The 27,249-nt window shown below is 43.0% G+C and overlaps 1 protein-coding gene and 1 pseudogene across 1 annotated transcript in view; one reads left to right on the top strand and one right to left on the bottom strand.

Moving 5' to 3' along the window:
- Positions 1-27,249, top strand: part of MAN1A2 (mannosidase alpha class 1A member 2) — a 307,541-nt gene that overhangs the window by 152,085 nt on the left and 128,207 nt on the right. The window contains exon 5 of the mRNA XM_074975205.1: positions 2,193-2,273. Coding sequence (XP_074831306.1) covers positions 2,193-2,273 — 81 coding nt within the window. The remainder of the gene's footprint in view (positions 1-2,192; positions 2,274-27,249) is intronic.
- On the bottom strand, positions 5,200-7,014 carry LOC141984614 (signal peptide peptidase-like 2B pseudogene; annotated as a pseudogene).

Raw genomic sequence — 27,249 nt, 5'->3', positions numbered from 1 at the left:
ACTGGGAATGGCTAGGCTAGTAGCTAGTGAATAGGGACTGGGAGTGGCTGGCTCACTACAAAAGCAGTTTTCACTCTCTTGATATGGACACCTCCTCATCAATTATTGGGAGTGGACCACATCCACCCTGACTGAATTGGCCTTGTCAACACTGGTTCTCCACTTGTAATCTAACTCTTCTCTTCATGTGCCAGTATATCTATGCCTGTATCTGTAATTTTCACTCCATGCATCTGAAGAAGTGGGTTTTTTACCCACGAAAGCTTGTGTCCAAATAAATCTGTTAGTCTTTAAGGTGTCACCGGACTCCTCATTGTTTTTGTGGGTACAGACTAACATGGCTACCCCTCTGATATTTGATAGTATGGTACAGTAGTACATGCAGTATATAAAATGCAAACCTGGATGAGGAAATGCGGTAAATATTATGCTGGCCACATGCTAAATGCCAGGAGAACTCATATGATGCAAATTCTAGAGGCTTTTTTGGAGAAGAGATGAATGTCAGTTAAAGATTTTGGGACAGGATATAAAGTCCCAGGCTCACCTGGCTAGTGGACTGAAGGATTGAGTAGAAGAAAGTGAGAGATAGGCTTGAATTCGAGCTGCAAATGGAAGTTAAAAGCCGAGTTTGTGTCTTCACTGCTATTTTAATTCAAGTTAGCTCCCCATGTTAGCTAACCCAAATTAAAAACAAAACCTATTTTGCAGTGTAGGCATATCTTTATTCAGTGTTCATGTATTCAATTTTTAATAATTTTAAAAATCTAGGAAATTCTCAGACAGAAACTAAATTAAGAAGGAATTAAGGTTGAGTATGCATATCAGTAATACAAGGTTAAAAAAATTGCAGGAGGGTTGTAATTATCCCTAAATCAATTATCCCTAAATCAGGAAGTTCAGAAAGTTAAGCTTAAAAGAAATGCACAGTTAGGGCACCCAAACAACCTTAACTCTACTTTGTGACACAACATGGTGTCCATTAAAGTGTCTTTAAAGATCAGTTTAATGTTGGAATACAAATACTATTATTCACTACAAATAATAATATTCACTAATTATAATTGTATGGTTATTGCATGGATAGAATTGTTTGGGGGATTATTGCAAAATCCTGTAAATTTTTACCTTTACGTTACTGATATGTACTCTCAACCCTTACTCCATTTTAATGTAGCGATTTGGGAGACGAGGGGATCTAAACAGGGATTTGTGAAGATGTCACAAATGTCTTTTTGTGCTACGTAAATCTACAGATGTGGCCATTTTCCTGCTATCCTCTAATCCTCATTTTATCTGGCTGTCTTTTGACACCTTTTACCATGTCAGGTTTTTTTTTCCTCAGTATTTTTCTTGCATGGGGGTGTTCAGTGAGGTGTGGGTTCTCCTTTGCCTACTTCTATGCTGGTGCCCATAAAATAACAATAGGAGGTAGGGAGAATGAGATATTTCATGATTTAGGACAGCAAGCATGAGCATGGCCTACCTTCCAGACCTTTGTCTTAATTACCTTAAAAAAAAATCTTAACTTCTGGGGCAAATATATTTTCATTGTGGATTTTTTTAAACTTAAATGTAATATGCATTAGGTATATATTTTAACATTGCGGTACATTATGAGAATATCATTAATACTGAAGTGATAAGATTTTTGTAATCAGCTAACATTGTCCCAGAATTCCCAGTTTGCCATATGTTTCTGTGCAGCTCTCTCGCAGAAAACAAGGGTGAGTGGATGAACGGCAAGGATTTTCTCAGATAATTTAGGTCTAAAAATTATACATTGTACTCGGAACCCTGAAGTGAGATGGGACAGTTCCATTTTTAGGGGGCTGTCAAGTACCTATATCCTATAGATACTGAAAATGAATTATGGAGGCTCAAGGGAAAAGAGTGGGAGGAGGCACATAGGACAGTGTGAGTGGGCAGTAGGTGTGGATGCTGGCACTTCTGACGGAATATGGGAGAGGGATTCTGGCCAGGAGGAGGGAGCTGCAGACAGGCTGTGGTGGCTGTTGTCATGAAGATTTGCCAGGGGGTTGTCCTTGTGAATCCAAATATTGGCAAACTACAAGTCCTTTTGTACATTTGGATTTGTATCTATGTCTACCCTAATAATAACAGTTTCTTCTGATACCTTGATTGTTGTATAGAGAAGCTTTTTAAACATTTACTTTTTCCTCTCTTCCCAGAATTCAGAGGTGTCTGTTTTTGAGGTCAATATCCGCTTCATTGGTGGTCTTCTAGCAGCATATTACCTTTCAGGACAGGAGGTAAGGAAACCATAAGGAGGTGTGGACATTAGTAGTCCATCAAATGAAAGCTGCACAATTGGAAGGTTTGAAGTTGTTGGCTTCACAGTATTTTTTTTAGCTAATATAATAAGTAGTATGGGCTGTGTTACCCAACTCTACTGGGATCATGGAATCTCCATCTAAAACTGATTACGGGACAGCAGGGATCGGCCACCTTTGGCACGTGGCCTGCGAGGATAAGCCCCCTGGTGGGCCGGGCCGGTTTGTTTACCTGCTGCGTCCGCAGGTTCAGCCGATTGCAGCTCCCACTGGCCACGGTTCGCCGTTCCAGGCCAATGGGGGCTGCGAGAAGCGGCAGCCAGCACATCCCTTGGCCTTCGCCGCTTCCCACAGCCCCCATTGGCCTGGAGCAGCGACCCGCGGCCAGTGGGAGCTGTGATTGGCCGAATCTGTAGACATGGTAGGTAAACAAACCGGCCTGGCCCACCGGGGGCCTTACCCTGGTGGGCCGCGTGCCAAAGGTTGCCAATCTCTGCTGTACAGTATCTCCAGGCTAGCTGAAGACCCTTTACCAGGACTTTGAAGCAGCCTGTACCTTCTCCAGTTTGCTCTTTTTACCAAGGCTTTTTCAACTTCATTGTCAACAGAGTTGAAACTTCTTACACAAGTAGTCACCTCAACCCTAGTTATCTAGTCATTAGACTCTAGTACTTACAAATACCTTGTTTCAAGATGTTCCACCTCTCTCAAAAGAGAATTTTTCTTAGCTGCCACTTGTTCCTCAATGGACACAGGTACCTGAATGCAGGAACCCTTAACAGTTTTCTCAGATATCTTTTGTGTGGGGAGCCATAACCCTGCTACAACAATAGGCTAAGATTGAGGCACACTGGACCAAACTCATCCCACAAGTACAGTTCCCACTGAAGTCATTGTGAATTATGCTTGTTCTATATCAGGGCTCCATTTAGAGTTCTCTCTGTCTCTGTCCCCTCCTGCATGAGGATTGCTGGGGAAAACTTCTACTATATCCAGTTTTGGATTGGAAGGCTATCACCTCTCCTTTATATAGCCTGCATGGTATCTTGAAATATAGGTTGGATACATGGGACAGTATTCTCAGAATTGATTCAGCTTTTTACCTCTAACTCACAGGTATAAAACTTGCCTCTGTCAGCAGTGGCTGAAAATTATTGCTCTCTGCTGACTTTTTGGGGGATTATATGCTGAATCTCATTCTGGTTCTTTGTTTTTAAAACAATAAATTTAGTGCTGGTGAATGATGCTGCACTGACAACTGTGGAGAATGAAGGTGTTTGTTTACCCGTGAAACAAAGTATTGGTGTTACTTAAAAGATGTTAGCTAACACGCTTTCATACAAGCTTGGTTTTCTGAGTGTAGACATGGGATGGTAGTCTCCATGGTGTATTGCAGTTTTTAGAGACTATGCTGATAATTGCTCACGGGAGGAAAAATGAGCATCAACTGTGCTTCTTTTTGTGGTGGAGGAACCTGATCATGGAGTACTGTGGAAATTAAAAGAGTTTATACTACAATTATATCTGTTACCATCCCTTCTTCCAATCAGAGTTGTTCTACATTTACTCCTAGGTGTTACCAATACAAATGTTGTACTATGGGAAAATAAGAAAATAACGCACATGATTTACAGTGTCTTGTTTTGGCAGCTAGTTCCTTGGCTTAAAATTGTGCAGACTTGTACAATCCTTTGTTTATTCACAAAACTTTTATTAAGTACCTGTTTGGTGAACAATGACGTATAATCTTTCGGGTAGCTGTATCTGTCACATCTGGATGCTTCCCAAGCTTTCTTGGGGGAGATACATGCAGAGTTCTGCAGTATGTAGCTTGAGGAGAGAGGGTTTTTTCAGTGCATCAGGCCAAATTCACTTTTCTGCTCTATCCCCTTTGTGCTGGGAGGATGGATGATTTTATGGTTAAGGCACAGAAACTGGGAATATGGACAGCTGGATTCTCTTCCCAGCTATGCAGTAGATTCCCTGTATGATTTTGGGAAAATTATTCAAGACCTCCATTTTCCCCCACCAATAAAATGGAATTAATATGGATTATTCATAGATTTTAGGGCCGTTATGACCGTTTAGTCTGACCTACATAATACAGGATACAGAACTTCATCCATTGATTATTCATGAAGCCCATAACCTCAGGTAGAGCATATTTTCATTAATGTTTGTGAGGCACAGTTACTATGGTGATAGTCATAATTGAAATGCCTAAATATAAATAAAATATTCAGCTGAACCTTCTCTGAAAGTTTGGACTTCAGTTTACTAAAATGGATCTTCAGATATTTTATACTGGGGTAACATTTGGATGGGGAGAGATGAGTCTGGATCTGAATAGTGAACTCTTACATGGAAAACAAAGGACTGGGTCATTTGTGGCAGTATGAAAGCTTCTAGACCTTGAGGAAAATCTTTCACATTGTATCCTAAGCTCTTTTGTATTATCCTGGGTAGCCTAGTTTCCTTTTGTTTTTACTTTATAGTTGTGTTTTTATTATTTCATTAATTAACTCTTGTTTTAATTGTTATACATCAATTATATTGTTGTACGAGTGCTTTATTTCAGTGTGTTCATTTATGTTGACATCATTATTATCTAGAATTAGTTATGTAAAAGTGGTTACTGTTCTTTGAGGTTATCCTTTTCTTTTTAAAATAACATTAATAAAATGACTTGAAAAAAATCTTTGTATCTTTCTAGCATAACAACAACAAAATGGTACAGATGCCTAGTCAAAATTGTCACATGCACATATCAGAACACATTAAAGCACTGCATTTTACAAAGATGATTTACATGTTATAGGTTTATTACTACAATGAGATTGAATGTTCTTGCATTTTTGATCCATTTTCGAGGCAGACTCTTCAGTGATTGCAAAACCAGCATTATTTACATGTCGAGGTTTTCTGGGTATGTTTGTGGAGCTTTTCCCTCTATCATAGAGTCTGACTCATTCTTCTCTGCTCTGAGAATCTCTCCCTTATGTTCACCATCAAGTTGATTGATTGGTTCTTCTTTACATAGCATGAAGTCTGAGTTCTGTTCAACGTATATGTTGAGATCAGTCAATTCTTCTGTCACTACAATGGAGTTATCTAACTGTTCTTCATTGAATGTGAAATTGATCAGTTTTTCTTCCCTTTCTTGTTGACACACTTGTGTATTTGAATCTCTTGGGGTATCTGGATAGCTGATCCCTGAGGAAGGACAAGGTAAGTCCTCTGTGAAACCACTGCCTGTCCAAAAAATAGTGAGTTCTTTGCGCAGAAGAGCAACAACCAGGCTAGTGGTAAGCGTAAAGGGCACCAAGTAGAGGAGAGCTGGCTGACCCATTTGCATTAATACTGACGCTACAAAGGTCACCAGGAGACCATAGCTATAAGCTACGGTAGAAGCTACAAAATAGACTCTGGAGGAGTGCATCTGAACATCAAATCTGTGGCAGTAGGCTATCAGGAAACCGGGAATTACAATGTCACCAAGGCCAAGGATAGTAAAGGGGCTGTCATCAAAGGTTGATGCAGAGGATAATATTGGAACCTTCAACAAAAAAGGGATCTTTTCATGACTGACAGAGTCAGATGGTCCGAGAGCTGCCACTTCCATTATGCTCTCCCCAGACTTGGTTAGAAAAGGAGTGATAAATACGAAAAACACATCATAGATCAAAAGAGCAGCTAGAAACAAACTGCAGTTCTTCAAGGTAGGCATGCGGATTGTTTTTAAAACATAAAGGCAGATAGAGATTCCTAAAAAGTCTTGCAGGACCCAGGCCCACTGATCCTCATTTCTGAAGATCATCCATGTGACAGTGATGGAGACAGAAAATCCTGACAGGAACAATGTCCTAACTTGTGGACCATTGTGCAAATATGGTAAATGGAGTTTGTATTCTCCAAATGGGAGTTTGTTCACAGAGGGAGACAAACAACTGTAAAGCCCAATGGATGCATATAGGCTGAAAAATCCTATCATTATATTCACTAAGTGATCGTAGAAGCAGTAGAGAGCAAGCAGCATGAAGGAGGACATTACTACACTTGCACAGATAAAGAAGACATCAGGGTCAATTGTTACATCATCAAAATCTTCTTCATTTTTGCATTTGCACTTCATGTATTGCTGCCTTTTCTTCTCTATGTTTCCTGCCCAGTAGCCTCCAGTTGTGACTGTGCCTACGGCAAGGATGAACATGATCCCCGTATTGTATCCCAAGAGCCTGCCTAAGTGTTTGAAGAATAAATAGATCATGTCCATGTCATTGAGCAGATTTACAGGAGTAATGCTCTCCTCACAGTGACCCCAGTTGTGGCCCATTCCAATGCCTCCTGTGAGGGATATTGGGGCATCTCCACCAAGGATTAATAGCACTTGTGTTCCATTTATTCTCTGGAGTCTGCCGTTCTCAAAGAAGTTGCAGTTACCCTTCCTCACTGAGGCAATTCTAGTGCTGAGTCCCCCACCATCACAATCCTCCTCACCAAAGGAGGAAGGAAGACAACACAAGGTTGAGTAAGTTAGGTCCTGATGTGGCTGAAGCCATTTCATTTTGCCACTCTTATCCTGCAGTGATTGCACCCAGTGAGAAGGGAAGAGGAAGCAGTAATCTCCTCCCTTCTCTGGAAGGACTCTGACGACTCCAAGATGCTGAGCAAGCGCATGTGGAACAAGAAGCAGGAGGAGGCAGGACAGCAGCGGTGTCATCTTCTTCCCTGGGTTCTGCTGGTTGCAGGTGTCTTCTCTCACCACACTCCCTTTCACCTGGAAAGCTTTCCTCCTTGTGGTGAGACATCCACTCCTCCCCCCCCCCCATCTGTTACATAATAAACTTTGGCCCCATGGAGATGAGCCCCGCCCTCTGTCTGTTACATAGCAAACTCCTCCTCCTCCCAGTCTGGGAGTCTCCGTCCTGTTATATGACAAGCCTGTCCCCTTCCTCATGGATACAAACCCCACCTTGTCTGTTACATTGCAAGCTCTGTACCCTCGCCCTGGAGACAAGTCCTGCTGTGCCTGTTATATTGGAAGTCTTATCGTCTGCCCATGGAGAGAAGTTCTGGCTTTTGCAATCACACAGCAAGCTCCTTCCCCTCCCCAAGCAGCCTAAGGAGCCCAGCCCCCTGCCTTCTTCTCATGTGGTTGTAGAAACAGAGTAGGTAGTTTTTGTGGTTTTATCACCACTCTTGTGATTTTGTTTAAAATACTTCTTAATTTCAGGAGCCAACTGCCTTGTAAACATTTAACTTTAGTAAAGATTGCTGCCATCTATCACTGTTTCCAGGATGTTTGCTTCTGGCTCCTCCTGTTTTGCACATGATAGAACCTAAGAGGCAAAGGTATAGAGAGCATGAGGGGGAGGAGACATGATATTGGGAGAAAGAAAGCAGGGCAAGAGAGTATTTCCAGAGACTCAGGCATGGGAAAGTGGGGGACATTTAAAAGTAGGTGGGTGACCAGTAAATTGAAGGAGCAGAAGAGAGGTGGTTAGCAGAGCCTTAAGTTCCAAAAAGTGGTGTTACATGGGTTCCTTTTAATTGTTTCTCTGCAGAACTAGGTCAGACACGCAGATTTTACCCAAATGAGAGGCTGCTCAGGAGCCTCCTGTCTGCAAAAGACTGGCATAAACTTGAATAGATTTGTAATAAGAGAACTGTACTGTTAATTGTGTATATTGTCTTTTGGGATAGAATCAGTGTTGTGAGTGTTCACAAAATGTGTGGCAGTGAAAACAGCCTTCCTGCGCAGACAGGGTGTGCATGTATTACTCTAGACATAATCCAGAAGTAGTAATTTCAGTGAGATCTAGGTGTCTCCCTTCATGAGATGCTAAATTAATTTGGCCTTGCACAAGGACCTCTGCCCCATCAACAGCTTAGCCTTTAAAATTCATATAGACTCACTGATTTGTCTTTGTGATCTCACCCTTTTTGCCAAGTAAAATCAGCAGGTTGTGTATATTCCACTGGGTTAACTGACAGAATGACCGGGGGCCATCTGTCACAGTTTTGGGGTAATAACATCTGTAACACACTGCTCCGTGGCCCTCTCCAGGAGTGCCACATCAGGTCTCAGATTGCCAGCTGTCACGTCTCTCTAGGTGGGGATCCATATCTCACTCCCTTACACTGTGTAATATCCTCAGCAAGGCAATTTGTCTAAAGGCCAGCACCTGTCCATTGCTTTCCCTCTGAGGGCTGTGTACAACCCCTCACCCTCCACAAATATACCCAAACTGGTAATTGCAGAGTTAAGGTGATACTTCCCCACATCACAACCACTCATCCCCGCCTCCCATTTGGAAGCCAGCAGCTTGTTGCATCATTTTTTGGGGAGTGGGGAATATTTTCCTCTGGTCACATGTGAACTGTAGAAAAGTAATTTAAGGATGTGCTGTAATTCATTATTAGACTCTTTAATTGTGATTGTGCAATAGTAAGTAATGAGGTTGAGGCACAGTGTGAGCACTGTGATTTCTGTCAATGAGTAGAATTTGCTCATTGTCAGTACTGTTATATGGACCATGTTGAGGATCCTATTGGAACGTATGAACGGGAGGCCTGATTTGGAGTAGCGGTGGGCACAGAGAAAGTGGTAGATTTTTTTCACAGTAGCAGCCGTGTTAGTCTGTATTCGCAAAAAGAAAAGGAGTACTTGTGGCACCTAAATTGGTTAGTCTCTAAGGTGCCACTAGTACTAGATTTTTTTTAGACACACGTAAGGTGCTGTAATGTTCTTAGTTTTGCTTGGTATCCATAAAAGGACAGAGTTAAAGTTTACCTTAACCCTTTACTCTGTCGCCTTAACTCTGCATTTCCTGTTGTTCTAGTATTTGTGTGTGTGGGGGGCGGGGGTATTGTAACTCTAATTTTCTTTTAAGGATTATGTGGGAGAACCTTAACTCTGCATTTCCTGTTTTTCCAAGGTTTGAATTTGGGGAATCACCATTTCATTATATAGTGCATGCAGTGTTAATTCTGTCATTTTCTGCATATACACTATGAGGTAGCCTTTACTTACATGATCACATATTATTAAAACAACGAGGAGTCTGGTGGCACCTTAAAGACTGACAGATTTATTTGGGCATAAGGTTTCGTGGGTAAAAAACATCTGAAGAAGTGGGTTTTTTACCCACAAAAGCTTATGCCCAAAAAAACTGTTAGTCTTTAAGGTGCCACCGGACTCCTCCTTGTTTTTTGGATACAGACTAACACAGCTACCCTTCTGATACTTGACACATAGTATTAATTCCACAAGGACCCCTGTTTCATTCACTGCATAGGGTGGGCAATGCACGGTACCTCAGGTGCCAGTGCTCAGATGCTTACTTGATTTAGTGTTTCTTTTTTATTAATTCAATGTGTGGCTCCATGCCTTATTTACTGCACACAACCCAAACCCTTTATTTTTGGGCTTTTCTGTGGTGTTCATTAACATGGTATCTGAGCTCCTTATAAACATTAATGAAATTATCTCCACAACATCCCTGTGAGAGAAGGAGGTATTATCTCCATTTTGCACATGGAGAACTGAGTTGTGGACAAGTTTATGGTCAAAATATTCAAAAATGTCCATTAATTAGGGTGCCTCAATAGTTGGAGGCCTAACTTGACATACCTAGAGCCTGATTTTTCAAAGTGTGCAACCATAGCTTGCAGTTGCGGCTGTGAGTGCTTAGCGTTGCTGAAAATCAAACCCTTAGGATATGTCTACACTACCCGCCGGATTGGCGGGCAGCGATCGATCCAGCAGGGGTCGATTTATCGCGTCTAGTCTAGATGTGATAGATCGATCCCTGAGCGCTCTCCGGTCAACTCCTGTACTCCACTGTCGTGAGAGGCGCAGGAGGAGTCGACAGGGGAGTGGCAGCAGTTGACTCACTGCAGTGAAGACACCACGGTAAGTCGATCTAAATATTCACGTAGCTGAATATTCACAGGGGGAGGGATAGCTCAGTGGTTTGAGCATTGGCCTGCTAAACCCAGGGTTGTGAGTTCAATCCTTGAGGGGGCCATTTGGGATCTGGGGCAAAAATTGGGGATTGGTCCTGCTTTGAGCAGGGGGTTGGACTAGATGACCTCCTGAGGTCCCTTCCAACCCTGATATTCTGTGATTCTATGAAGTTGTGTAACATAGATCAATACCCCCCAGTGTAGACCAGGGCTGAGTGTATGAAGTTCGGGTACCCAGAAAATCAAAAGCACAGTTAGTGGTAACCTCTGAAAATTCTGTTTTATTTGAATTGCCCAGCATCAAATAGGAAGTCTATAGTATAGCCAAGAATAGAACCCATGTCTCCTGGATTCCAATCAGTGACTTAACTGTAAAACCATTCTTCCTCTTCCTCCAGAGTTCTTCCTGCTGGCGTAGACTGAACTTCAGTTTCAACTGTTTGTTAGGCAGCCATACAATGCTGGCTATCAGGATTCTTGGGTTCTACTACTAGTTTTTGGAAGGGAGTAGTATCTAATGGGCAGAGGAATTAGGACTCCTAGGTGATATTTATTTTTTAATTATACTTTGACTTTACTTATATCTTTGGCCTCAAAGTGCTTTGTGAGGGTGGGTTATGCAAGAATAATCATATTTGCAGACAGCATAACAAAGCAAATAGATTTTCTCTATTATTCTTGAGACACAATGTGGCTATATGGATGAGATTTTCACCTGCCATGTTAGAGATGTCAGCTTTATTCCAGCTACACACGAGTGACATGGTCCGCCCTCTGTTGTTCATTTGCGAGATGGGAGACTCTTTACTTCTCCCTAAAGTAGGGGTAAGTCTTCCCCAAGAAGGCAGCTTGTAAATTGCATAGAATTATAAGTAATAGTGGGCTAATGGGGCTAGATCCTCAGCAAGTATAAATCTGTGGAGGCCCATTCATGTCAAATGAATCTGTCCCCGTGGTCTCCTTGCTCTGAGTCTGGTGCTCCTTCATGTAGACCAAGGGATATGTTGATATTGAAAGCAACAGTGGTGGTTCCATTTTGCCCGTGTCTACTATGGATGAGGGGCTCTCTCTAAAACATTCTCAAGGGATGCAGTATCAGCTCTAGTCTTGACTGCAGTTTCTCTGGCTGGTGAACTTTGCGTGGATCATTAGCTGACAGTGATAACCCTCCTTATATTGCAGCAATCTGAACATGGTTAATTTGAGCTAATGTTCCAGAAAAGAACACCAAATCTCTTATTTTCTGTACTTAGATGCTCCCAAAACCAATGAAGGGCATAATGCTGATCCAGTGGAGTTCACTGATGTGTGTTTGCCTGTACCCCATGTACTTTTTAAGTTAAGAGTGAGCACATAAAGGTATAATGCCAATCAGTTATGGGAGGAGATCCATAGTTCAGGAAGCCCTCATTCAATTTGAATGAAATGTGATAGAAAAATTCTACATTTGCTCCAGGAGCACCTTCCTGATTTTAAACCCCATAAGTCTTTATTTGCAATTTTTAGAGGGGAGTGAAAAATAGAGGACTTATAATAGGAACTGGGCTAAAGCCTTAACTATGAAGAGTCTACTGGCTGCTCCATAATGTAGGATAAATAATAGAAAGCTGTTCAAATCCATTGTTTCATGGTGTCATCCGCTCTCTCTTGGGAAGCCTGTCTTCCGTGATTTTCATCTCTCAGGTCATGTGAGAATTAATCACTTCCTTTTATCACGACAAGGACTCTTTCTGTCCGACTGAACCTGGATTCTGAGTTTTAACCTCAAAAGCTTTTGGCTAGAAGTTGAATACATTAAACTTTAATCCTCTCCCTCTGCATTTTGACAAACAAATTCCTTCCTTGATTATTTGGCATAGACTGCTCTGAACTGCTAGGAAATTATTTACCAGGTATTTCCTTTAGAACTTTGAGAGTTTTGTTGAATACAGTTTTGTAATCCCCTTTGATTTTAACTATGTTTTAAGGATATTGTCCCGTTACAGATATTCTCTCGGAATATACATTTCCAGAATTACTGGCTACTTAATGAAAAGCTTCATGTGGAATTTCTGAACTCATAAATCAGTTCTAGCTTGTTTGGCACAAAGAATGGATTGTCCGGAGAGATAAAGAACTGCTTAAACTAACGCCCCTCAACCCAGAATTCTTGTTTTTTCTTACAAGGTGGAACTTTGTGGATCATAAAAACTCCAAATTTGATTGATAAGACCAAATAAAGAAACCCCAGCAACAGCAAACAAGTAAAACACTAAAAAAATGCCCTAAAATAACAGAACCCTAGTATTGGATAGACGGTCAGTCTTTACATATGATACAAGCCTAAAATTGTATGAAAATCACACCACAGCATATTGCTATGTTTAAAAAAATCGTATTATGTAAAAAGAACAAAGCAAACTTTATTCTAGTGGTATTTGCATGAGTGTAGGACGGTGAAGGCTATAGCCATCCTAACAAAGTATTTTCATCTATTTTATTTATTAACATCATAAAAGAGATGATTTATCATTTTATTTTCTCTGAACTAGGCTACTTATATTAAATCTACACAGCATAAAAAGCCCGATTATTTATTGTGTTTACGTTTGCTGGCCTCAGATATAAAACAGTTCTTCTATATAATTGTCTTTTCTCATTTTGATAACCATCATCAAAGAGGATCTCTTTCTGGGTGAGATGATAATAAAATTCAGGTGGATAAATTCACTCTGAAAGCTGTCATTGAAAATAGAGGAATAGGGCTGTGGAATACCTGATAGGCTATTCACAGAGAATCAAAACAGTCCTTTTCCAGAAGATTGATATGCAGTGTCTTTTGTTCAGGTTTCGTAAAGAAACTTATGGTGATGCATGCCAGTGAAATGGAATGAACATTTTTGTCCTACAACTGACTTGACTATGTAAAGTACAGCGGTTCAGTCAGTGAAACACCATGTGTCATGAACTGTTTGCAGACAGCAGGCTTGTCTTTCCCTTAGAAGGGGCTTATCTGTACTAACAGTTTACCAAAAAGTTGAAATACAGAGGAGAGAATTACACTGTGGATATCCCATCATATAAAGATTAGATTTCACTGTATTGCCAAGAAATGAGCTCTGTGTTCTTAAGCGGTCATGAGAGCTCTGTTACTCTCTGATGTGACACCTCCCTACTGGCAATTTCACATTTTTTTCATAAATGTTAGACCACAGACACACATGCATACAAAACAGTACAGATTGTAATGCCAATCCTTATCCACTTCATATGTACTGGATTTTTCATAAATGGGAATATCGAATAGGAGTAGAGAAATTATATTACCCTATACTTGATACTGGTACGGCCCCTACAGGAATACTGTGTGCAATTCAAAAAAAAGAGTACTTGTGGCACCTTAGAGACGAACAAATTTATTTGAGCATAAGCTTTCGTGAGCTACAGCTCACTTCGCTGTAGCTCACGAAAGCTTATGCTCAAATAAATTTGTTCGTCTCTAAGGTGCCACAAGTACTCCTGTTCTTTTTGCGGATACAGACTAACACAGCTGCTACTCTGAAACGTGTACAGTTCAGACATCCACAATTCAAGAAGGATGTTGATAAACTGGAGAGGATTCAGAGCAGAACCTTGAGAATGATTCATATATTCCAGCCTGAGAAGGGACCCCCTGAGATCATCTTGTCGGATTTCCTGTGTGCCACAGGCCATAGAATTTCCTCCAAATAATTCCTAGAGCAGATCTTTTAGAAAAACATCCAATCTTGATTGAAAAATTGCCAGTGATGGAGAGAGAATGCACCATAGCCTTTGGTAAAGTGTTCCAATGGTTAATTACCTGGGCTGTTAAAAAATTGTCAAGGCTGAATCCCTACTCTGTCACTCCGAGTGCAGAAGTGGGGCCTGCAAGGATTTTAAAAATCAATACTTGCCAATCCAGGCTTGTATTAAACTCCCAAGGTTACAGCTTTTCTCTGACCGTGGCTTGGTAAACGCTGCCACCATCCAAATGCAACAAAACCCGCTTTGAACCCAGGAAGGAGCACTTGGGAATTCCTCCCTGTGGGGTACCCTCAAGCCCTTTCACCCCGTCTCTGGGGAAGAGCTGAAAAAGGAAACAAAGGAAATTAGCTGTGGCTACCAGGTAATCAAACAACATGCACAAACCTCTTAGGACACCAAAAATCCAATCCTCTCCTTAAAAAAGGTAAATTTTATTAAAAACAAAAAGAAAGAAAATACGTCTGGAATTTAGGTTTTTGCTCGATTTTAAAAGAGCAATTCCAAAAATCAAGCACCCAAAATAGCTTTCTTGGGGGTTCAGCTTAAAGGTTACAAGCAAACAAAAGCATCTGGGGTTAGCACAGAGGAGTCCGCAAGCCAATAAGAAACAAAAGAATTAACCGTAATCGCATCTAGTTAACATTCTGATCTACTTACACATTGGAGTTCAGATAAGTAGTTCTAGGCATGATCTGATGACTTGTAATTATACCTGGCTTAGCTGCTTATAGCATGGCTGCTCTGACTCTTTAGCCCAGAGAAAACAGACAAAGGGAAAGTCTCTTTCCCAATTTTAAAAAGTTCTACCTTCCCATTGGCTATTTTAGTCAGGTGCCCACTTTTTTTCTTTACCTGGGGGACTTTTTAACCCTTTACCGGTAAAGCAAGTAAAGAACAGCTACCAGGAGGGATTTTACAGCTAACTGGCTGGCTGGTGTCAATCAAAGGGAGCAATCCCCTCACTTTATTTATTACAGGCGCCCCAAATCAGCAGGCCAGCCTGGTTCAGGTCGGATCTACACCGGCTGGGATTTTTTTCCTGGTGGCTTAGGAAACACAGTTAATACGATACATGCACCTCTAATTTTACTAATAATTACATGAAGAACTAAACAGTACTTTTTACATTTTAAGGACTACAATGACGTAGAATATGGGGACATTTTTACCTGGCTGATTCTGGGAAACCTTCCCGGGAGAGAGCATCAGCCACTTTGTTAGAAGCTCCTGAAATGTGTTGTATTTTAAAATCAAAGTCTTGGAGTCTCCACCGAAGGAGTTTCAAAGTCTCCACCTAAGAAGTTTTTTCTTAGTCTCTTTGACTGTGTGAAGCCACTTCAGTGCAGCATGGTCAGTCTGCAGGTGGAAATGCCATCCCCAAATGTATGGGCGTAGCTTCTCCAGAGCATATACAATGGTGTAAAATTCTTTTTCTGAGACTGACCAGTGGCTTTCCCTCTCAGAAAGTTTTTTGCTGAGAAACACAAAAGGATGGAATTGTTGATCTGGTCCTTCCTGCATTAAAACTGCTCCCACACCACGGTTGGACGCATCTGTGGTTACGACGAATAGTTGGTTGAAGTCCAGGGCCCTCAGTACGGGGTCAGATGTAAGGGCTGCCTTAAGCTGGTTAAAGGCTTTTTGACACTTTTCAGTCCACTGAACGGCATTTGGCTGCTTTTTCCTGGTCAGGTCTGTCTGGGGGTGGCAATTTGGCTGTAGTGTGGTACAAATCGTTGGTAATACCCTACCAAGCCCAAGAAGGATTGGACCTGCTTCTTTGACTTACGGACAGGCCAATTTTGGATAGCATTAACTTTAGCCTGTAGGGGGTTGATAGTTCCTTAACCCACATGGTGTCCAAGGTAGATTACCCTGTTTAAGCCTATGTGACATTTTTTGGCCTTAAAAGTTAATCCTGCCTCCCTTTTGCGCTGGAAGACAGCTTGGAGGTGTTCCAGGTGTTCTACCCATGAGTCTGAGAATATAGCCACATTGTCGAGGTAGGCAACTGCAAATTCCCCAAATCCAGCCAGAAGGTTATCTACCAGTTTCTGGAAAGTGGCAGGTACATTTTGCAGTCCGAAAGGGAGCACATTAAATTCATACAGCCCTACATGGGTGATGAAGGCTGACCTTTTCTTGGCTGGGTCATCTAGCGACACTTGCCAGTACCCCTTAGTTAAGTCTAAGGTGGAGATGAACTGGGCAGTCCCAGTTTCTCCAATAGCTCATGTGTGCGTGGCATTGGATACTTTTCTGGGTGAGTTCATAGAATCATAGAATATCAGGGTTGGAAGGGACCTCAGGAGGTCATCTAGTCCAACCCCCTGCTCAAAGCAGGACCAATCCCCAATCAAATCATCCCAGCCAGGGCTTTGTCAAGCCTGACCTTAAAAACTTCCAAGGAAGGAGATTCTACCACCTCCCTAGGTAACGCATTCCAGTGTTTCACCACCCTCCTAGTGAAAAAGTTTTTCCTAATATCCAACCTAAACATCCCCCACTGCAACTTGAGACCATTATTCCTTGTCCTGTCCTCTTCTACCACTGAGAATAGTCTAGAACCATTCTCTCTGGAACCACCTCTCAGGTAGTTGAAAGCAGCTATCAAATCCCCCCTCATTCTTCTCTTCCATAGACTAAACATTCCCAGTTCCCTCAGCCTCTCCTCATAAGTCATGTGTTCCAGACCCCTAATTATTTTTGTTGCCCTTCGCTGGACTCTCTCCAATTTATCCACATCCTTCTTGTAGTGTGGGGCCCAAAACTGGACACAGTACTCCAGATGAGGCCTCACCAATGTTGAATAGAGGGGAACGATCACGTCCCTCGATCTGCTCTCTATGCCCCTACTTATACATCCCAAAATGCCATTGGCCTTCTTGGCAACAAGGGCACACTGCTGACTCATATCCAGCTTCTCGTCCACTGTAACCCCTAGGTCCTTTTCCGCAGAACTGCTGCCTAGCCATTCGGTCCCTAGTCTGTAGCGGTGCATTGGGTTCTTCCGTCCTAAGTGCAGGACCCTGCACTTATCCTTATTGAACCTCATCAGGTTTCTTTTGGCCCAATCCTCCAATTTGTCTAGGTCCCTCTGTATCCTATCCCTGCCCTCCAGCGTATCTACCACTCCTCCCAGTTTAGTATCATCCGCAAATTTGCTGAGAGTGCAATCCACACCATCCTCCAGATCATTTATGAAGATATTGAACAAAACCGGCCCCAGGACCGACCCCTGGGGCACTCCACTTGACACCGGCTGCCAACTAGACATGGAGCCATTGATCACTACCCGTTGAGCCCGACAATCTAGCCAACTTTCTACCCACCTTATAGTGCATTCATCCAGCCCATACTTCTTTAACTTGCTGACAAGAATACTGTGGGAGACCGTGTCAAAAGCTTTGCTAAAGTCAAGAAACAATACATCCACTGCTTTCCCTTCATCCACAGAATCAGTAATCTCATCATAGAAGGCGACTAGATTAGTCGGGCATGACCTACCCTTGGTGAATCCATGCTAACTGTTCCTGATCACTTTCCTCTCATGTAAGTGCTTCAGGATTGATTCCTTGAGGACCTGCTCCATGATTTTTCCGGGGACTGAGGTGAGGCTGACTGGCCTGTAGTTCCCAGGATCCTCCTTCTTCCCTTTTTTAAAGATTGGCACTACATTAGCCTTTTTCCAGTCATCTGGGACTTCCCCCGTTCGCCACGAGTTTTCAAAGATAATGGCCAATGGCTCTGCAATCACATCCGCCAATTCAGTTACAGCATTTAGTTTACGGTAGTCCACACAAAAGTGGATTTTCCCATCTGGTTTGGGAACCAGAACCACTGGAGAGGCCCATGCACTCTCAGAGGGGCGGATTACACCTATCTGTAACATGTCCTTGATCTCCCTTTCTATTGCGGTTTTGGCTTGAGGAGCCATCCGGTAGGGTTGGGCTGTAATTGGGCAAGCATCTCCTGTGTCAGTGGAGTGGTACGCCCATTCTGTCCATCCTTCTGGATTTGCTGTCACTGCTTATGCCCCAAAGGTCATGGAAAGGCTCACCTCTTCTACGCCACCGTTGCTTTTTCCTTCATAGTAGACTCCTTCAGGCCTCTCAGCGTTGTCTTTCTCCTGGGCTGTAAACTGGAGAAACTTGATTTCTTGGGAATAAAAGGACTTTAGAGAATTAACATGGAATACTTTAGGTTTTAGGGTAGGGTCTGGGAACACTATGAGGTAATTAACAGCTCCCAGGCACTCTCGGACCATAAATGGCCCCTCCCATGATGCTTCCATCTTATTGGCTGGAGTGTTTTCAGGACCATGACTTGGTCACCTACTCTGAAGGAACGCTCTCTGGCATGTTCATCATACCAGGCCTTTTGCTCTTGTTGAGCATCCTGTAGGTTTTCTCAAGCAAGGGCTAGAGAGTCTTGGAGGGTGTTTTGCAGGTTGGTTACAAAGTCCAAAATGTTAGTTCCTGGAGAAGATGTAACCCCCTCCGATTGTTGCTGTAATGGCTCCTTAACTTCATGGCCATAAACACGTTGAAAGGGTGAAAACCGCAAACTGGGATGTGTGTACAGCCCTGTAGGCAAAGAGCAACCGCTGCAACACCAGGTCCCAATCATTGGAGTGCTTGTTCACAAATTTACATATCATGGCCCCCAAAGTTCCATTAAACTTCTCCACTAGACCATTCGTTTGACGGTGGTAAGGGGTGGCAACCAAATGGTTTACCCCGTGAGCTTCCCAAAGATGTTTCGTGGTCCCTGCCAGGAAGTTAGTTTCCGAATCCGTAAGGATTTCAGAGGGCCAACCTACCCTGGCAAAAATGTCTGTCAATGCCTGGTTCACGCTTTTAGCCCTGGTGTTGCTTAGAGCTACTGCTTCCGGCCATCGGGTGGCAAAATCCATGAAAGTCAGTATGTACAGCTTTCTTCTGGGTGCCTTCTTAGGGAAAGGACCCAGAATACCCACAGCTACACTCTGAAATGGAACCTCAGTGATGGGGACTGGCTGGAGAGGGGCCTTGACCTGGTCCCATATGCTTTATTTACAGGATTGGAAAGCATGCCTTATAGTGATTGAGTCCAGGAACTGAATCCTTTAAGTTTAATCAAGAGCAGGTTAAGGGGTGACTTGATCACAGTTCTAAGGGGAACAAATATTTGATAATGGGCTCTTCTGTATAATACACAAAGGTATAACAAGATCCAGTGTCTGGAAATTGAAGCTAGTACAAATTCAGAGTGCTAATAAAGGCAGCGAGGGTAATTAAGCATGGGAGCAACTTACCCAGAGTTATGGTAGATTCTCAATCACTGGCAATTTTAAAATTCAGATTAGATGTTTTCTAAAAGATATGCTCGAGTTCAAACAGGGGTCACTGTGATCATCTCGTCTCACCTCCTGCATGATCACAGTGATCCCTTCTGACCTCATAGATTCTAAGGACAGAGGGGACCATTGTGATCATCCTATAGAACACAGACCATGGAATTTCCCTGAAATAGTTCCTGTTTGAACTAAAAAATATCTTTTAGAAAAACTGGTGACCAGTTTGCCTGGCATAATTTGGAGCATATTTGCAACTGCTGTAACTTAAACATGGCTGTCCATGGCCCAAGGACTATTTCAGCATCTAAAGGTAGCTGGAACACAGTGGCACTTCGGCAATGTCTTCTGTTTCCTTGGCCACACCCCCTACAAGAGCTGCAAGGGTGATGGTGTGGTGCTGTTACAGCTGGTTTGCATCATGGGTATTCCTGAGTGGAGGGGGTAGGACATTGGGAAGTGGGACGTGGGTTTGAGTGACAGGAGGACTGGGGTAGACTAGGGCAGGGGCATCTGTCAATACCACATTCTCCCTTCCCATGTCTGTGCCCATATATGGGGGACTCCTGCCCCTCCAAGGGGGATTATTCCCCCCGATATGAGCTACGTCCAGGATAAAAGAGGTCTTGCTTCTCTGGGGGTGGCTGAGCCCCTTCACTGCCCCCAGTGTGTGCCAGGTTCTGAGGGGCATGTGTCCAGGTACAAGCATTGGATCCCCTCCCTGTGAGCTGAGTTCTGGGGCGAGGCTTGCCCTTTTGGGTGAGGAGCTGAGAACAGGCATACTTTGTGCATACCGGAGGGGGATGGGAACACCCCTCTGAGATTAATTGAGCAGGTCACACATCTCAGAGCTATTTTTGCAGGTAGTAGTCACCTCCATGGGGTGTTCTCATTCAGTTGAGAACATCTCATTGCGATGAATGGGCCATTTCACACCATTCAGGCCCTCCTATGCTGCAAATGGATGTATACAGGAGACCTTTCCCTCCATTGTGCTTCTGTCCTTCCTATTAAAGAACAATGCTTCGGAGTCCTCTAATGTCCACATGCTTGCGTGGATTTTCTTGAAATTTGCTATGCCTTGTTGGAGTGCAGAAAACGTGGAGTCATTTGGGCTGTGGTCCAATAATAGGCATTTGAAAAAAGATTCTAGTGCGGTCTTTTTGATGCATGACAAAATGTCTCATGCAGTATTGTTGTAGCTGTCTTGGTCCCAAGATATTAGAGAGACAAGATAGGGAAGGTAATTATTGGATCAGCTTTTGAGACAAGCTTTTGAGATTGCAGAGAGATCTTCCTCAGGTCTGGAATATATATATAATATACATTTCACCCACCTTTTGGGGACGCAAATTGCATATGACATTTAAGAACATGTTCACTTTTTAGCTTGTATAGATTTGCAAACTGAAAGGATTATAGTGCATATATTCCAATAAAAAAAAAAGTGAGAGGATTTCTATGCAGCCACTTTGTTCTTGCCTACGTATAGGACCCTACCATATTCACGGTCCGTTTAGGTCAATTTCAGGGTCATGGGATTTTAAAAATCATAAATTTCGTGATTTCAGCTATTTAAACCTGAAATTTCATGGTGTTGTAATTGTAGGGGTCCTGACCCAAAAAGGAGTTGTTGGGGAGAAGAGGTTGCAGTACTGCTACCCTTACTTCTGTGCTGCTGCTGGTGGCAATGCTGCCTTCAGAGCTGTGCAGCTGGTGAGCAGTGGCTGCTGGCAGGGAGCACAGCGCTGAAGGCAGAGCCACTGCCAGCAGCAGCACAGAAGTAAGGATGGCATGGTATTGCCACTCTTGCTTCTAGGCTGCTGTCTGTAGAGCTGGGCCCTCACTCAGCAGCCGCCACTCTCTGGCTACCCAGCTCTGAAGGCAGCAGCGCAGAAGTAAGGGTGGGATGATATGGTATTGCCAGCTTTACTTCTGCGCTGCTGCTGGCGGGGTGCTGCCTTTAGAACTGGGTGCCTGGTCAACAGCCACTTCTCTGCGGCCGCCCAGCTCTGAAGGCAGCTCAGAAGTAATAATGGCAATACCGCAACCCCCATAAAATAACCTTGCAACCTCCCTGCAACTCCTTTTTGGGTCATGACCCCCAATTTGAGAAACACTGGTCTCCCCCATGAAATCTGTATAGTAGAGGGTAAAAGCACACAAAAGACCAGATTTCATGGTCCGTGATGCATTTTTCATGGCCATGAATTTGGTATATGTAGTTCAAGACAGTGTGCTGGCACCATTGTTCCTGGTGCCAGCCACCTCTGACATTTCTAGTCCAAATCTTCATACACCTGTGCAGTAATGATGTAATAACTCATGTTGCTTGCTATGAGTTGTGTCTGTTATAGTATAACGTTTTTGTTTTCTGGGGAGGTTTACTGTGAATACAGCAGAATAATCAATAGCTAGTCTACCTAAATTTTTTGTTTTATTGTGGGGACTGGCAGGAGCTGGAGGCAGAGGACTATATGAGGAGTGGGGCGGCGGGGGGTGGGGGTGGGACAGGACGCTGCAGAGGGGGCAGGAAATGAGGATGTTTGGTAGGCAGGCCTTGGATTCATTGTTTGAAAAAATCTGTTTTACTAGCCCCAGGAGGATGAGTCAGTAGAGAGGGAGGAGCAAGTTGCTACTTCCTGATCTCTGTGCAGATTAATGTGGTGTTTCCAAAGAGAGAGAGTTTGGAATTGACAACACAGATACCTTGACCTCTGTGAGAAAAGAAGTGTGCGTTGTCAACATATGGATTCTGAGCAATTACAGATGTGATGTAGCTGTGGAAAAGGCAGTCGCCATCCTAGAACATATTAGGCAAGGCATTTCCTCTAGAGATAGAGAAGCATTAATGCATTGTATAAGTTACTGGTAAGACCTCTTCTGGAGGTCTCACAAGTCTGGTCACCCATGTTCAAGAAAGAGGAAGTCAAACTGGAACAAGTACAGAGAAGATCTACTAGAATGATCAGAGGAATGGACAGCCTATCTTATGTGAGGAGACTGGAAGAGCTTAGCTTGTTCGTTCTAGCAAAAAAAAAGGTTGAGAGGGGATATGTGACACAGCCCAAGGGCAGAAGGCAAAGGACACCCAGATATCTAGCAGTGAGTTTTAGCTGACCTGCCCAGCCCAGTGTACCTCAACTCGGTGTTGTCATAATATGTCTCTAAAAGATGTCATATAATATGTAAGTGGAAAGCTCATAACTGACTGATTATTAGTATCATTGTGTAATATAGGTGCAAGCAATTGATGCAAAGTTATGGACATATACTGAAATTGTAATTCTTAAAATGTTTGCCAGCCAAACAGGAGTTACCCCACCCTAAACAAAGGAATGTGGTTTCTCCACCTGCAGTTATTTCCAGTAGTTTGGAAAACAATGAGAATGCGTTTACATTAGGGCTGTCAAATGATCAAAAAAATTAATCGTGATTAATCATGAGATTAAAAAAATAGTCACGATTAATTGCTCTTTAATCGCAGTTAATAATAGAATGCCATTTATTTAATTATTTTTGGTTGCTTTCTACATTTTCAAATATATTGATTTCAGTTACAACAGAATATAAAGTGTACAGTGCTCACTTTATTATTGTTTTTGGTTACAAATATTTGCACTGTAAAGATAAACAAAAGAAATAGTATTTTTCAATTCACCTTATGCAAGTACTGTTATGCAATCTCTTTTTATTGTGAAAGTGCAACTTACAAATGGAGAAATTTTTTTACATAACTGCATTCAAAAATAAAACAACATAAAACTTTTGAGCCTACAAGTCCACTCAGTCCTACTTCTTGTTCAACCAGTCACGAAGAAAAACAAGTTTGTGTACATTTATGGAGATAATGCTGCCCACTTCTTATTTACAATGTCACCTGAAAGTGAGAACAGGTATTCACATGGCACTGTTGTTGCTGGCGTTGCAAGGTATTTACGTGCCAGATATGCTAAACATTCGTATTCCCCTTCATGCTTCGACCACCATTCCAGAGGACATGTTTACATGCTGATGATAGGTTCTGTTCGATAACAATCCAAAGCAGTGCGGACCGAAGCACATTCATTTTCATCATCTGAGTCACATACCACCAACAGAAGATTGATTTTCTTTTTTGGTGGTTCAGGTTTTGTAGTTTCCTCATCAGGGTATATCTCTTTTAAAACTTTCTTGCAGCATGTTCCACACCTCGTCCCTCTAAGATTTTGGAAGGCACTTCAGATTCTTAAACCTTGGGTGGAGTGCTGTAGCTATCTTTAGAAATCTCAAATTGGTACCTTCTTTGTCATTTGTCAAATCTGTAGTGAAAGTGTTCTTAAATTGAACAACATATGCTGTATCATCATCTGAGACTGCCATAACATGAAATATATGGCAGAATGAGAATAAAACCACAGTGCAGGAGAGATACAATTCTTTCCCAAGGAGAGCAGTCACAAATTTAATTAACATGTAATTTTTTTTAATGAGTGTCATCAGCATTAGAGACTTGTGTACTCTTCAGGGACTAATGCACCTGACCCAGTATTTGCAGTGACACCCCAAACAGCATGTTCAAAACAGATTGGGATTTATTAGTCAACTGGAACACAGCACTGGAAGTCCTTAGGTTAGCATAGAGAAATGAAGGTTAAAGCATAGTCCATTCTGGTCGAGCCATAATTCATCAGTGAAGCTGTAGTGAACTCCATTTTCAGGCTCTGTGTCTCTCTCTCTGACTTCCTTCCTTAGTTAGTTCCCTAGTGAGAGAGCCCACAGTCTTTTTCTAGAGCCCTCACTTATTCCCCCATCTCACACTTCTCAGCCCTTTTGTTCTTGAGTGGGGGTCTCTGCTCAGCTTCCCTACTGAGAGTATCAATCCCTGTTTCTCAAATTGTTTCTCTTGGACCCCTTGTTGATTTGGGTTGATTTCCGTCAGTTCCTTACTGACTCTATTCATTCTACCCAGGCAGAGAGGTGACACACACACCTATGTTTCTTAGGCCTTGCCTACACTACCAAGTTTTGTCGACAAAAGTGATGTGAACACTCAGAAATGGGCATAATAAAAGTCGGCAGAGCATGTCCACAGTTGGGGCACTATCATCGACAGTGTGAGCATTGCACTGTGGTTACCACAGTCCAGCTTAACACCTTCTGTCACTAGGTGTTGTTGGAAGATGGAGCGGATCACAGCGCATCTTGGGACCTGGCTCAATGTCCCGTGATACAATGCTTTCTGTTCCAGCACTTGATGGGCTTCCGGTTTTCTGTCGTGACATTTTTCAATGGCCCTTCTTTGCTGAGCACCCCGGCATCTTTATGAGAAGGGGTGCATCCCGCATTGCTCTCCTATGTTCTGTTAACTGTCATTAAGACATCGTGGATGGCAGTGCAGTTAATTGCGAAGTTCCTAATTGAAGAAGACTCCCAGTTGCCTGACATGCTGTGTGATATGAATAGGAGCAACTTTAGATTGCTTTTGGCATTCACAGAACAGCCTAACATGGTGGAATGTCCTTTTTGGGCTTGGGAAACAAGCACTGAATGGTCGGATCATGTCGTCATGCAGGTGTGCGATGCCGAGCAGTGGCTACAGAACTTTCGGATGCAGAAAGCCACGTTCCTGGACCTGTGTGTGGAGCTCACCCCAGCACTGTGGCACAAGGACACCAGAAAGAGAGCTGCCCTATCGGTAGAGAAGCGTGTGGCAATCGCTGTCTGGAAACTGGCTACTCCAGACTGCTACTGGTCGGTTGCGAGTCAATTTGGAGTTGGGAAGTTGACCATTGGGACTGCATTAATGTAAGTGTGCAGGACAATTAATCACATCCTGCTACAAAGGACCGTGACTCTGGGAAATGTGCATGAAATAGTGGACGGCTTTATAGAAATGGGTTTCCCTAACTGTGGAGGGGCAATAGATAGCACACACATTCCAATTTTGGCACCAGACCACCTTGCAATGGAGTATATCAATAGGAAGGGGTACTTCTCCGTGGTGTTGTAGGCGCTTGTGGATCACCGTGGGCATTTCACTGGCATCAGCATGGGGTGATCCGGGAAGGTGCAAAACGCATGCATTTTCAGGAACACTGGGATGTATAGAAAGCTACAAGTGGGGACTTTCTTTCCAAACCAGAAGATTACAGAGGGAGATGTTGAAATGCCCATAGTGATCCTGGGAAACCCAGTGTACCCCTTACAGCCCATGGCTCATGAAACCTTACACAGGAAACCTGGACAGCAGTAAGGAGCAGTTCAACAATAGGCTGAGTAGGTGCTGGATGACAGTGGAATGTGCCTTTGGCAGTTAAAGGTGCGCTGGCGATGCCTTTATGGCAGGTTAGACCTTAATGAGAATAATATGCCCATGGTCATGGCCGTGTGTTGTACGTTGCATAATCTTTGTGAAGCTAAGAGTGAAAGGTTTGCTCAGGGGTGGAGTGTTGAGGCAGACTGCTTGGCAGCTGATTTTGAGCAGCCAGATACCAGGGCTATCAGAGGAGCCCAGAGGAGGCAATTTGAATCAGGGAGGCTTTGAGGCAACACTTTGAAAATGAGAACCAGTAGTGTATATCTCTATGATTGGTGGTGCAATGTTACATTACATGTAGTTTTCCTAGGAAGCAATGGTGACATTTGGGGCCTTACATTCCAGCAAGCACATGAATAAACTGCCTGTGTATGTATTAGTAGTGCCTGCTATCTCAATTTATAGAAAACAAATAAAGATGACAGGTTTCAGAGTAGCAGCCGTGTTAGTCTGTATCCGCAAAAAGAAAAGGAATACTTGTGGCACCTTAGAGACTAACACATTTATTTGAGCATAAACTTTTGTGAACTACAGCAGTTTATGCATCCGATGAAGTGAGCTGTAGCTCACGAAAGCTTATGCTCAAATAAATTTGTTAGTCTCTAAGGTGCCACAAGTACTCCTTTTCTTTTCGCAAATAAAGATGAGTTACCATTAAAAAACTTTGCTTTTATTGCACAAAAAACAACACACACAAACACACAAAGATGCTTGATGGGAAAGCAGGTACCAGGGAAGGGCAGACTTTCAACGCTGTGTGTAGGTTCAGCTATCATTATGAAAGTTGTCTGAGGGGGTGGAGCGAAGGGGAAACTGAGAAGTCCCGGAAAGGACTGTGCGGACGGAGTTGGGGGGGGGGAGGGAGGAGCATGGAAAAGAGTTCTGAATGTGCTGCTGGAGAAGGCTGGCATGGAGCTGCTCAGTCTTCAGCATTATTAAGGATTTCAGCATCTGTGTTTGTGCCTTCATGACTTTAATTATTCGCTCAGTAGCATCCTTAACAAACTCCTGATTTTCTTTTCTGTCCTGCCTTTCGGTTTCCCTCCACTCCTTTCGTTCCCTTTTCTCTGCACTGGAAGAGTGCAGTACCTCCCAGAACATGTCTTCTTTGCTCTGTCTTGGGCATTTTCTTAACTGGCAGAGACACTCGGCTGGTGTGTATGGGGTGTTCCTGAAGGTCACATCTGCCAAGCACAACGAACAATGTACAGAAGCATGATTGTTAAATTCACGCACAGCATTGAAACATTTCAGTAAAATACACCTTTTGTAACATAACAATCACTTTCTCACTGACCCTTGGCAAGCACACATCTCTGCAAACTCCCAAAGCATGGTGAGTACTGAGGGGGAACGCTCCCCATGGGGAAAAGAGCACTCACTCTGCAAGGGTTGTGGTGCAGCCAACTAGGGGGAAAAATCGAAGATTCTTCCACACTTTTCCACAGGTGGAGGTCATTGTAGCAGATATCTCACTGCTGAGGGTAAGCAGGAAAATGAGAGTACATCTACTACGTGCTTATGGCTTCTGCCCTGCTCCCTATGCTGCTTGCCTATGTGCCGCTTTGGTTCCTGCACAAGTGATTGCC

The sequence above is a fragment of the Natator depressus genome, chromosome 1 (genome assembly GCF_965152275.1).
Source record: "Natator depressus isolate rNatDep1 chromosome 1, rNatDep2.hap1, whole genome shotgun sequence".
In the NCBI taxonomy this organism is placed as follows: domain Eukaryota; kingdom Metazoa; phylum Chordata; order Testudines; family Cheloniidae; genus Natator; species Natator depressus.
The sequence above is the reverse complement of the archived record's forward strand: the minus strand, read 5'-3'. Positions and strand labels throughout refer to the sequence as shown.